Here is a 12,485-nt window from a genome sequence, read left to right on the forward strand (position 1 = left end):
TGAGGTCAAGCTGTTGGATGGTTGCATCTACTGCTGTGGCTATAGAGACTGACATGGGAGAGACATGTTTTGTTACAGCCGAGGCAGATGAAGGCGTCCAGTTGTGCTGCTGCAGATGCGCCATGGCATTTCTTCTCTCTGCGCTCCTCCCAGCGGTACTCTTAGCTACTTACAATTTCCAGTGGAAGGAACCCTTGCTCTTCAATATTTCATAACTGCAAATTTCCCGCTATTGGGGAAATGTCAATGGACAGGCGCTGGTAGTTCACAAACAGATTTGCATTCAATTATTGCAGCTTAAACATGCACTATTTGTGTCTTCTGAGGCTTCCCTCATGTCATTGTGACATGTACTGTAAACAGTATTGATTAATCGGCTGCCTGGCGTGAGTTTCATGCTGCTGATTGGGTGGGTGCATCAGAGCATCCTCATCCGTCCAAAAGCATCAGATTGTTCTGACAATTTCGGAAGACCTTCGATTCTGGGCTGCTGCTTGGAGAAACACACTTCAACAGCCTCGTAGGCATCTCTGTAACACATAGAACATTCATACTTGGGACTGGTCCTATTCTGCTATATGAAAACGGAAAATGGAAGGCAATTTCATGCTATGCTAAGCTCTTTGAATTTATTTATTTTTAATTAGACCAGAAATGTAACCAGGGGAAGTTTTGTATTGTGTTATTGATGCACTTTTCAAATGAGAGATTTCCGAGCACAATTCAAAGTGTTGGTGCTGACCTTTAAAGCCCTAAACGGCCTCTGTCCAGTATACCTGAAGGAGTATCTCCACCCCCATCATTCTACCTGGACACTGAGGTCCAGCGCCGAGGGCCTTCTGGTGATTCCCTCACTGTGAGAAGCCACGTTACAGGGAACCAGGCAGAGGGCCTTCTCGGTAATGGCACCCGTCCTGTGGAACACCCTCCCACCAGATGTCAAAGAGAACAACAACTACCAGACTTTACGAAGACATCTGAAGACAGCCCTATTTAGGGAAGCTTTTAATGTTTGATGCATTACTGTATTTTAATATTTTGTTGGAAGGCACCCAGAGTGGCTGGGGAAGCCCAGCCAGATGGGTGGGGTATAAATAATAAATTGTTGTCGTTATTTCATAGCTGCGTAATTCATTTGGCACTTCTTTGATTTGCAGGTCAGCAGGCAGTCTGAAAAGGTAAACCGTATGTTTGCTATGTGTTGATGATTTTGGCAAAAGCAGAAACCTGTTGCTGGTCCCTGACAGATTTGATGATGCTGTGCTGTTTTTCTGTAACAAGCCGAACAGGACAGTCAAAGCCCTGGCTGGGCAGTGGTAGGTTGTAATGTAGTGGCAGCTCATTCATGCATCCACAGCCTCACTGCTCATGTCAACTAGGCAGAAGGGAAGTCAACTGACTTCAGCACCACTGTTCAAGCCTGGAACAGGCCGGGATAGGACCTAATGCTATCAAGTGATGGCAGGAGGGTCACCTCAGACCCTTGCTGCCCTGGAATGCCCCTTGGGGCTTTCTGCATGCTATCACTGGTGGAGATTCCTCTGGTGGTATTTTGGTCAGCCAGCCAGCCTTGATTACTAGCCATGATTGCTAGTAATCATTGGTCATTATGGGTGCCTGATGATCGTCTTCCAAAGCAACTACTCTATTCCAAACTTAGAAACTGAAAGCGTAATGCTGATGGTCAACAAAAGAGGTTTAAAGACTGTCTCAGGGCAAATCTTTAAAAATGTAGTATAAACACTGACAACTGGGAAACACTAGCCTGAGAGTGCTCCAGTTGGAGAACAGCCTTTACCAAAGGTGTCATGGGCTTTGAAGACACTTGAACTCAGGACACAAGGGAGAAACGTGCTAAGAGGAAGACACGCTTGGCAAATCCACACCGTGATCAACTCCTGCCCAGAAACCAATGTCCCTATTGTGGAAGGACGTGTGGGTCTAGAACTGGCCTACACAGTCACTTATGGACTCATTGTTAAAACCATGTTTATGGAAGACAATCTGACTCGGCTATGAGTGATTACAGAAGAAGAAGAAGAAGAAGAAGAAGAAGAAGAGTCTCAACTGTTAGAGGCAGTAATGCTTCTGAATACTTTTGTTGTCATTGGCATCTGTCTTGTCTCTAGAGACAATGGAGTACACCTTGGTGGTGGAGTCAAACAGCTGCATTAGCAGCACCCAAGTGACCCCTCTGGGGCATAAGCCCGGGCAGTGTGCATGAAGGTCCTGGGCTGCCCAGATGACAAGAAGACCACCCCCCTCTTGGCCTCACTCATGTGGTCCAAAGGAAAGCAGAGCAAGTCATTTGGTACCAGCTCGCCTGCAGGAGTTGGAAAGAGGCGTACAAGGTGCCACCCAACCATCTTAGGGACCCCACTCTGGATTTGTTTAGGGTTTATTCCTTAGCCTATTCTTCTCCTGAAGATATTCCACAAGGCAGCAGAGGCTGAGGACCAGAGTTTTCCTTCTCCTAGGTGGGCTACCTTCCCAGGTTGGTCAACCCCTCACTTCTCTCTACAGCAGGCGCAGAAACCCAAACGCGACTTGCCAAGTAGACCTAATGATTTCATGTAACAACTGTAGCAGGTGAAAGGGGGTGGGGGCTGACGATGAAAGACCTCAGCAGTCTTCCATCGACCGCACACACAGCCTTGAATGATACAAATAGAGAGCAGGGGGAGATAAATAGCTAGTACAAGGTAATCCAGAGAGTTGAAGAGAGGGTCAATGCCTCAGCAGAATAGAAAATCACCTACCCCATTTGCCTGCTTCTTCTTGCCAACTGAGCTCATGGAAACATACTGGAATACTGCATGGGTATTATATATATATATATATATATATATATATATATATATATATATATATATAATGCCCCAAACTAGCTCTGTTTCTGGGTCTCCTCCTCTTCATTCTTGATTGTGGCTAGATTTTGATCAGAAGCTGAAGTGGCAGCTGACAAAAGTAATTGACAAGGGTGGTTTTTTGTGTGTTTTTTTTTTGGTGGGGTGTAAGCAGCACCAAAGTGGGATGCGGGTGGCGCTGTGGGTTAAACCACAGAGCCTAGGACTTGCCAATCAGAAGGTTGGTGGTTTGAATCCCCACGACGGGATGAGCTCCCATTGCTCGGTCCCTGCTCCTGCCAACTTAGCAGTTCAAAAGCACGTCAAAGTGCAAGTAGATAAATAGGTACCGCTCCAGCGGGAAGGTATACAGTGTTTCCGTGCGCTGCTCTGGTTTGCCAGAAGTGGCTTAGTCATGCTGGCCACATGACCCGGAAGCTGTACGCCGGCTCCCTCAGCCAATAAAGCGAGATGAGCGCCACAACCCCAGAGTCGGACATGACTGTACCTAATGGTCAGGGGTCCCTTTACCTTAAGCAGCAAAAAGTCATATGGCATTTAAGTGTTTAGACACATTACCGATGTACGGAGAGACCCCACCATTCCTTGCAGTTCCAGTGTGATAGAGAATCTTTCAAGCTGCAAACTCATTGCATGCCTCATGTTACGACACATATGAGTGGGAAGAAAACTGCTTGCCACACTAAACAAACACACTGCACCCCCTAGTGCTGGTTCTAGATTATAGACGGCCCATGGCAGGATGCCCCCAGTGGGTCTACTGCCTTCCTACAAGGAAGGCCCATCTCTCAGTAGCCGAGCACAGGGTGTACATGCTACTCTTACTTCTTATTATAAGACTGACATAAAAAGATATAAATAAATAAAACACAATCATGTATTTATAAATGAATATATAAAGATAATGAAGGTTGGTTTTTTTTAAGGGGAGGGAGGGAGGGATTAAGGAAGGACCGACTTTGGATGGAACAAAGACAAAAGGTGTTAATTTTTCTACTTTGCTCATGTTGGCGCATGAGTCAATGTGGCCCACCCCCATCGTTCAACCCGGATGCTGAGATCCAGCGCCAAGGGCCTTCTGGCGGTTCCCTCCCTGCAAGAAGTGAGGTTACAGGGAACCAGGCAGAGGGCCTTCTCAGTAGCGGTGCCCGCCCTGTGTAATGCCCTCCCATCAGATGTCAAGGAAATACAGAAGACATCTGTATTGGGAAGTTTTTAATGTTTGATGCTTTATTGTGTTTTTAATATTCTGTTGGGAGCCGCCCAGAGTGTTTGGGGAAACCCAGCCAGATGGGTTGATGGGAGGTTTTGCTTCTGCACGAGTCTGGCAAACTGCTCTGAGCTGAAGCATTCCTTCCTCACCCACCCTAGAATGTTTAGTTCACATTGAGTTCATGAAACATCGTACCCTGACCTGTTCTTAATGCATGGTTGACCACATTTATGGAATGTGATAGTTATGCTCTTTTAAGTTTTGCTATATCAATCACTAGTAATAGTTTAATAAGGAGGTTTTCATACCTGTCCAATTCTGTGTTCCCTTTCCCAACCTTTAATCTATTGATGATTAATACCTATATGCAACCCTTGCATATGATTTGTGTTAACCAATCAACAACAAGCACATATGTGGCAATGCTGTAATAGTCAATAAAAGGAACTCCCCGAGACATGCTCGGCAGATGCCTCCCATATGACACTTGTCACTCGTCTGTCGTTTATTTCAACCCAACAATGGGTGGTGCATAAATAATAAATTTATTGTTACTGTTAATGTTAATGTTAGCCAGCCCTGGTCTACAGCTACCCTCTGCTAAGTAACTAGTTATTTACAGTTTCCTCCCAATTCCTTGTTTTGTCCCATATTAGCTTCAATACGAATAGCTATTTATGATTATATTTGTTCTTGAACTGTACTCAGAATTTCTTTCACCATCACAATTTGTCCTTTATAGGGCTACGGCGCAGGTTCCTGGGTTCTTGTTTCTTTCTGTGTGTGTTTTACCTAAAAGTAAATAAAAATATATAATATTTTTTTTAAAAAAAGAAAGGAAAATAAATCAGCAACAGAACTCTGGCTGATTTCATTGGGCCAAGATTGCAGCTACTGCAGTCATCAGCCTAAAAAGGGATATGTGAGATTGGAAGGGATTGCTAGGAAAACAGTGTCCAAAAGGTCAGAAGGAAGAACACTGAAAATGTGTGCTTCTGAATTCTTGAGAAAGCCAACAGACCCCGCCATGTATTTTGATGCTTTCCCAGACATGATAAGAATAATATGAACACCACCGCTCAGCGGGCCATCCACCTGAGAGCTGCCAATCATCTTCCTTATGAAAAGTGAACGGATATAAAGAGCTGTCAAATGTACCTGTTATGGGATGTAAAATACAAATGTCTTGGGGAAAACCAGACAGCCTCTTGTTACCAATCCCTCCGCCCATTACCCGTTTTCTAAAATAAAGCCTAGCTAAGTATGCTACCAGTAAATACACACACTGCCTCTTCTGTAACAACAGTCCTCCCACATTTAACAGGCTATAGTTTATTTAATATTTTCACCTGGTGCCTAAAGATCTGTAATGATGGCGAGCCTCAAAGGGGAGAGCATTCCACAGGCGGGGAGCCACCACAGAAAAGGCCCTTTCTTGTGTTGCAACCCTCTGAATCTGTAGGGCCTCATAAGGGCCACACAGAGAAGGGCCTCCGATGATAAGCATAGGGCCCAGTTTGGTTCAAATGGGGGGAGGCGGTCTTAATTTACAGGGGCAACACACCCAATGCAACAAAAATGCATTAAAATGATTTTTGTGTTGATCCTCAAAAATCATGGGAGGCCATAGCCCAGTGACATACAAAAGGCATAATAATTTTCAGTTTTGTCCCTTCTCACCTGATTTATCCCATTGTAGAAGTGATAAAAGACACACTGAGTCATTAATTTCACCCAAACCCAATTAATTTAATTAAATATCCCACCTCTCCTTCCGAGCTCAAGGTGGTGTCCTCTCCCTTCCTCCTTTCCTAATATATGCTGGCTTTAATCCCTTCCGCAGGCATCTTCACACTTACTCTTCTGACTTTCCATTCGGCATTCAAATATAAGGGCTGATTAAGCTGTTTTTCATTTGGGGAAGCTGTTCAGTCAGTTAGTTAGTCAGTCAGTCAGTCAGTCAATCAATCAATCATCACCTCACTCTTGGGAAGGTTAAAATGAATGAAAGAGTCCCGCATCTCGATACAGGTTCAATCGCTGGCATCTTCAGGCAGGGCTGGGAGAGAATGGAGAGGGCTGGGGTTAATGGGCAACATGGACCAAAGGTCTGACTCCGTGTAAGGCAAATTCCTATGTTCCTAAGGAGATGTGCAACATTTCAGAACTGGCACCCCACACTTCTCTTGCACACCCGATGTTACAACTAAGCTGAGAGTTGGCTCCACCCCACACCTGTAAATGTCAAGGTTGTTTGAAGATTTGGACCCAGGTTGACAGTGTTCTCAAAGCTACGAACATGAGTTTGACCAAGCTGTGGGAGGCAGTGGAAGACAGGAGTGCCTGGCATGCTCTGGTCCATGGGGTCACGAAGAGTCAGACACGACTAAACAACAACAAATAACGACTCGGTAGGCGAGCTAAAGCCCTTGGGAACTGGCCTGTGCGTGGCTGGGGCGTGGGTATGTATGGGTCTGTCAAGTCAGGAGGGGGCGGAGCGCAGGGAAGGGCGGAGGCTCCCGCGAGGTAGAGGGCGTCTCCTCGTCGCTTTCGGCGGCGTGCTTGGCATGAAGGCGCTCCATTCATTCCGAGACAGCCAGCGCGGGCGGCAGCGGCGTAAAGGAAAGGCGCGCCTCGCCGGTGGCCGCGAGAAGGAGGCAGCTAGCAGCTGGCCAGCTCCGATCGCCGGTCCCCGGACGGCTCCCTGGCCATTTAAGCCGTCGGCGCTGCGATTGAAGGAGGAAAGGAAGAAAGGGGAGGGGGAAGGAGACCCCGGACTTCTCCAGCCATAAAGGAAGAGGAGGAGCGAGGAGGGGGCAGCAGCGAAGAGGGTGGGGGGAAAAAGAGGAGATGGGTCTCCTCCAACGAGACGGGAAGGCTGCGCTGCGGATCTGACGGTGCCGCAGCTCAGAGAAGGCTCGCCATTGTTACCCCAGTTTGGAGAGCCGAGCCCACAGGCGCGCGCGCGCACACATACACACACACACACCTTCCGGCTGCCTCTGTGTCTCTCTCTGCAGGCGCTTCGTCTCTTTTCTGGGCTCTCCCGGGGCTCTGCCTTGCTGCCGGAGCTCCACATCCAGGCGGCGTGGCGGCTCTGCTTCGGGGTCCTTCTCCCCCCGCGCCTCTCCTTTCCAATGGTCAGGGGTCATCTCGCCCAGGGACGGAGCAGCAGCGGCGCCCCGATGAGCTGCCTCTCCCGGCTGTGGCTCTTTGTTTTGCTCCTCAAGGTAAGAGATCGCTCGCCCCAGACACCAGCCATCGCTCCCTGTGCCAGGCTCCTTGGCGCTCTTCCTTTGGCCTGGGTAGGGTGGAAGGAGCTAGTGCAACACGCCTGTGCCTGTGGAGCAAAGAGACTCCCCCCCCCCCGCGTTTCTTTCCCCCGTTTGTGTATTTATTGAGAAATCTCGGCAATCCTCCACGGTGTTCCTCTCTCTCTCTCTCTCTTTTCGCCCCCCGAGCTTGGGACTTTTCTGAAGCATGGCTAATAGGAGCTGGCACTCAAGGTCGCTTGGTGGGGATCCGCTTCCCAAGGCAAAATGAGGTCACTTTCAACACCACGAGCATCTCTCTCTCTCTCTCTCTCTCTCTCTCTCTCTCGGTGTCTGTGTCAGCCAGGAATGGCAGGCAAATGGAGGCAGGGGGCAGCTTGGCTGGTTTGATCACCGGGCTGGTTGTCTGGTTGGTGGTGGAGATGGAGGGTTGGGAAAGGTGGCGGTGCGTTTGGTGATTCAAGGCAAGGTGTGCGTGGGCTGCTTTCCGGGTCTTTGTTGTGATGCTTCTTCAAGGGAACGTGTTGCATGGCTCTCCTCTGCTCCTGCGACTGGCCTGGAGGAGCCAGGATGGAGGGGGCTGGATGAATCTGCATCTCAGGGCTTAATCTGGAGTGGGGTGGTTCAATTGAGTCCCTCCTGGAGTCCCTCCTGGCTCAACTCTGGGGCCAGGGTTTGCTTCATTGCTCCTCTTTACAAGTCTGGTGAATTGAAGGGTAGGAAAGGTCCACAGCTCAGGCGGAGAACACTTGCTTTGCATGCAGAAGGCCCTGGGTTCAATCCCTGACGTCTCCCAAGTAGGTCTGGGAAATACCCCAGTCTAAAAGCCACTTGTCAATTTAGTTAGACCAAAAGAGCATCTGATTCAAAAGAAGAGACAACTGGTCTGTCTGCTTCAGGATTGTTGACTCCTGCCTTTGCAGACTTGGGGTCCTCCTGGTGTTTTGTACCAGGTTGGTAAAAGCTGGTCTACAGGGTATCAGATGGAGGTCTTTCTAACCCCTGCCTGGGATTGAACCTGGGAGCTTCTGTATGCAAAACACCTGCTTGACCATAAGCAGAGAGAAGTGAGGACAGATAACTTGGCTTTATAGTCCTGGTGAGGTGAAGTGCCTCCCTCTCAATTTGACAGCCTGTTTCATTCCCTGGAGGCGAGTGAAATTCTCATCAAATTTTGGGGTGCTACCTGCTTGCTGTCAGTGTTGTCAGTGTTTCCCCATATTCTTTTGAAACTTAGTTTTGCCATCACCTGTTGCTGCAAGAGCAGAGCCACCTCTCCTCTTGGAATCCCCTTTGGAATTCTGGGTAGAAGAAAGTGCACCCAGGTGGATCTCCATGGATGAAAAACTAAGTTTAAAAAGCACTGTGGGTTAAACCACAGAGCCTAGGGCTTGCTGATCAGAAGGTCGGCGGTTCGAATCCCAACGACGGGGTGAGCTCCCATTGCTCTGTCCCTTCTCCTGCCAACCTAGCAGTTCGAAAGCATGAAGTGCAAGTAGATAAATAGGTACCACTCCGGCAGGAAGGTAAACAGCATTTCTGTGTGTTGCTCTGGTTTCACCAGAAGTGGCTTAGTCATGCTGGTCACATGACCCGGAAGCTGTACGCCGGCTCCCTCGGCCAATAAAGTGAGATGAGTGCCGCAACCCCAGAGTCAGCCACAACTGGGCCTAATGGTCAGGGGTCCCTTTACCTTTACCTATAAGTCTCTGTAGCTTTCTGTGGATTTTGCCAGCCCCCGCACTCTCCAAATCAGCCAGAGTTTCATTATAACCTCAACACACACACACCATCTTGAGATGAAAGTTGTTCATAGAGAACTCTCAGCTCAGCTCTACATCAGCCTGTGGTTGCAAGAGAAAAGATACCTTGGGACAAATCAGGGGTGAGAATCCTGTGACCTGGCAGAAACCACCAAGACTCCATCTCCCAGCATCCCTGAGCCTTGGCCATGCTAGATGGGGTTGATAGGAGCTGGAGTCTAACAAGCTGTAGGGCCACAAATTCCCTGTCCCTGAAATTAGCGATTTTTCTTCATTAGTTTCCAGTATAGATCAGAGTGCTTCAAGCCCACCTTCCAGAGTGCCTTAATCAGTTAAAACAAGGCAATCCCTCCCCATGAGCTGTCTAAAAAGACAGGGCACACAAGGAAAGGGGGATGGGGAGGAAGAAGGGGGAAAAGCAAACATTTTAAAAAATAATATAGAGGCCAATTTTTTTTTTTTTTTTTAAAAAAAACACACACCATTTCTCCAGCTTGGTGCAAAGAAATTTTAAAAAATTGGGAATCACATCCACACTTGGATCCAACTTACATTAGATTAAATTATATATAAATGGATCAGCGCCAAATATTTGCACCTCTGCTATGTCAAAACAATTCCTTGCTACTTTCCCTCTTTTGGTATATTAAACATTTGTTGGATCAAAAGCTCTCTCCTAATTCCTCAGATATTGGCAAACATGGTGACAGCCCTATCCATATATGTTATTAGGCAATGGTGACCGAACGACAATTGCTTTGTCATGAGGCCCATTAGCTTCTGTGTTTTCTGGATTCTGATGTCTTTTTCTCAAGTCACCAACTTACAGCTAGGAAGAGTTTTGAGGGAGAAGGAGCTATCCGTTCAGCACTGCAGACCCAATCTCCATTCATATACTACTGTGCAGAGCAGCTAAGGAGTTTTCCATAGCTAATGGGCTTACACGCTCATACCTGAACACACTCTTTGAAAATAAGCTAAACTGGTTTCAGCGGAACATACTTCTGCATAATGTGCTTAGGATCAGTCTGTTAGAAGGAGAGAAATATACAGCCTGTGAAACTGCCTTAGACTGAGTCCATCTAGTTTGACATTGTCAACACAGATTGGGAGTGACTCTCCAGGGTCTCAGAAAGAGGTCTTTCCCAGCCCATTCTGGAGATTGAAGCTGGGATTTTTTGTAGTCAAAGCATGCACTCTCTACCACTGTGCTAAGGCCCCAGTTCCCCACAGTCCCATCAACTCTTGTTGATTACTAATTGAACATGCAAATATCCTACATTGTTCTTGCAACCAGCTGGGTTTGCTTGCACCCAACTGAGAGCCAATGTCCAGGAAGGAGCCATTGTGTGGACTCGGAGTAGGGACTGGAAACCTGTAACCCTCCAAAGTTGCTGGATGCCAGCTCCCACTGGCCTCAGACAGCATAGCCAATGATCAGGGACCATTTCCTGACTCAAATCAGTGTTCTGGCTCTTACCTATGACCCTATGAGACCTATGCCCATCCTACCTTAGGGATTGCCTGCTTCTGAATTATTCTCCTTGCTGTCGAACAATGGCTGTCAGAGGCATTGGCAATCCACTGCATTAACAGGGCACTGGTCCACCTAGCTCCATATTGTGGACACTGGCTGGCAGTGACTCTGGACTTCAGACCAGGGTATCTCCCAGCTCTACTTAGAGATGTTGAGGATGGAACCTGAGAGCTTTTGTGTGCAAAGCAGATGCGCTACAGTCTTCTCCAGTGACATGGAATGAGTTTCACTTGTCTTTGGTCAGCTTTTTGGTGTTAGCTGTTGTCTTTTAGCTTTTATTGCATTGTGGCTCGTTTCGTACTTCAGTTTTTATTATAATTTATTATTGTTGTTGTTACTGCCTGGGATCTATTCCAGTGATCATGGACCACTTAGTCATGTCACGGGACATGTACCTACGGGACCGCCTCTCCCAGTATGGACCTTAAGGTCCATAAATAGCAACACCCTAGTGGTCCTGGGCTCTAAGGAAGTCAGATTAGCTTCAACCAGAGCCAGGGCCTTTTCAACACTGGCTCCGGCCTGGTGGAACGCTCTGTCTCATGAGACCAGGGCCCGGCAGGATCTGATTTCTTTGCCTGTAAGACAGAGTTGTTCCACCTGGCCTTTGGCTTGGAACCAATTTGATTCCCTCCCCCTCTTTCTTTTTCCTTTCTCCTCCTGTGATGAGGCTGTATTTTAATGTTTCAATATTTTAATGTTGTATTTTAATCTTTTTTTAAAGTTGTATTCATTCAACTTGTTTTTATTATTGCTTGTTAGCCGCCCTGAGCCTGGCCTTAGCTGGGGAGGGCGGGGTATAAATAAAAATTATTATTATTATTAAAAGTAAAATAAACTGAGCTACGATGCCTTGGCTTCAGATCTTGCCTGAGCCACACGCTAGCTAACCTTAGTCGAGTCCTTCTCTCTGCTTCCAACTAACAATGCAAGAGGACAATAGCGGTGTCTTTCCTGCAAGACTGCTAGAAGTATCACTGAGCTATTGTCCCAGTTCAGCTAAACGGCTAGAACCATGGTCAGATGTGCTCTAAATGACATGCACTGGTTAACAAACCAGGATATCAAGCCATGATTCAACCCGTTTGTTTTAACAAACTAGAGTTAGAATAAGCCACAGTTCCTGGAGTTGGACATAATGGGAAACAATGGCTCTGCTCATATGCAGAGCTATGTGTGATCCAATGTAAATGGTTGATCCTGATTGCCTTGTCCTGAGATGGGTTGCCCCACTGAGTCTGCTCCCTGATGCTCACACATTTCAGAGGCACGCCTTCAAGAGAGCACCTACGCACTATAGATGTCCTGATCTATACCTCAGTGTTTATACATCAGAAGCTGCTCAAATGTAGATGCGTCTCTGGAAGCAACCACATTGAATGCATGACTGTTGAGAGGAGAGGGACATCAGCCAGATGCATGGTCCTGTTTACCCTCAATATTGTCTAGTCCTACACCCAGGTAACATCTGAATAGGCATTGGTGTTTAGTCAAAATTGGAAGGGTTTCAGTTTATTTATTGATACTTGGCCAAAGATATACAAAAGTTCACACCCACCCTGTGGAACGCCCTCCCACCAGATTTCAAAGAGGGGAAAAAACCTACCAGACTTTTAGAAGACATCTGAAGGCTGCCCTGTTTAGGGAAGCTTTTAATGTTTAACAGACTATTGTATTTTAATATTTTATTGGAAGCTGCCCAGAGGGGATGGGAAAACCCAGCCAGATGGGTGGGGATTATTATTATTATTATTATTATTATTATTTACTGAAATAAAAGGGGTTGTTTAATATAAAAAGGAACAGAGGCGGAAAGAAAAAATAAAATAAAAA

The 12,485-nt window shown here is 47.0% G+C and overlaps 1 protein-coding gene across 2 annotated transcripts in view; it reads left to right on the plus strand.

Annotated features, from left to right (window-relative positions):
• Positions 1 to 6,580: 6,580 nt before the first annotated feature.
• PTPRO (protein tyrosine phosphatase receptor type O) overlaps positions 6,581 to 12,485 on the plus strand; it is a 129,175-nt gene continuing 123,270 nt past the window's right edge. For both annotated transcript variants that reach the window (XM_083401843.1, XM_083401844.1), the window contains exon 1: positions 6,581 to 7,310. In XM_083401843.1, the coding sequence (XP_083257969.1) occupies positions 7,218 to 7,310 (93 nt within the window). In that variant the 5' untranslated portion in view covers positions 6,581 to 7,217. The remainder of the gene's footprint in view (positions 7,311 to 12,485) is intronic.

Source organism: Podarcis tiliguerta (genome assembly GCF_965153285.1).
Source record: "Podarcis tiliguerta genome assembly, chromosome: 10".
NCBI classification, from domain to species: Eukaryota; Metazoa; Chordata; class Lepidosauria; order Squamata; family Lacertidae; genus Podarcis; species Podarcis tiliguerta.